The sequence below is a fragment of the Phaethon lepturus genome, unplaced genomic scaffold (genome assembly GCF_000687285.1).
Source record: "Phaethon lepturus isolate BGI_N335 unplaced genomic scaffold, ASM68728v1 scaffold31703, whole genome shotgun sequence".
Classification (NCBI taxonomy): Eukaryota; Metazoa; Chordata; class Aves; order Phaethontiformes; family Phaethontidae; genus Phaethon; species Phaethon lepturus.
The window spans coordinates 6899-7649 of NW_010527493.1; the positions used below are offsets into that span (position 1 = coordinate 6899).

At 62.5% G+C, this 751-nt stretch overlaps 1 protein-coding gene across 1 annotated transcript in view; it reads right to left on the reverse strand.

Moving 5' to 3' along the window:
* CCND3 (cyclin D3) overlaps nt 1–700 on the reverse strand; it is a gene marked incomplete at its 5' end in the record, with an annotated part of 1622 nt that extends 922 nt beyond the window's left edge. Inside the window, one exon of the mRNA XM_010283404.1 lies at nt 519–700. Within this exon, the coding sequence (XP_010281706.1) occupies nt 519–700 (182 nt within the window). The remainder of the gene's footprint in view (nt 1–518) is intronic.
* Nucleotides 701–751: the final 51 nt, after the last annotated feature.

Here is a 751-nt window from a genome sequence, read left to right on the forward strand (position 1 = left end):
ACTACGTCCCTGACGCTGGGTTGTTATGAGAACAATGCTGTGGCCGCGCAGCTTCTCACAAAGCTTTTACCCTCCTGCTCTCCCCTGGGGAGCCCTGCGCAACTCAGCCGCACCTCCCCAGAGCCCAGGGAACCCAGTGCTGGGGGACACCCCAGCCCCACAAACAGGAAGGCGCAGGGGACTGCAAGCAGCGGCGTATCACCTCGTCCCTGACGCTGGGTTGTTATGAGAACAATGCTGTGGCCGCGCAGCTTCTCACAAAGCTTTTACCCTCCTGCTCTCCCCTGGGGAGCCCTGCGCAACTCAGCCGCACCTCCCCAGAGCCCAGGGAACCCAGTGCTGGGGGACACCCCAGCCCCACAAACAGGAAGGCGCAGGGGACTGCAAGCAGCGGCGTATCACCTGTAATAAAAGCAAACCCCCCTCCATTTTCTCCCCACACAAGCTGTAACCGGAGGAGGAACCTCCTCCACTTCGACACCGGAGCACCATGATGCATGGAGAGCTGCGAGAGGCACCGCCAGCGGGCACACCCCGGCCCGGCTCCTCCGCAGCGTCTCGGCTCTTGCCGAGGGGTAAGAAGTGGCATTTCGCACCTTGCAGCTGGAGCCGAGCTGGACGCCGCGGGGCCGCGCGCGCTCGCTGGATATTGTCACACACCGAAATCTCTTACCAGGAATCCGCCGCCGGTTCTTAGAAACTGACAGAGGATGTGGCGAGCGAAAATAGCAACGCCCACCTCCCCTTCCCC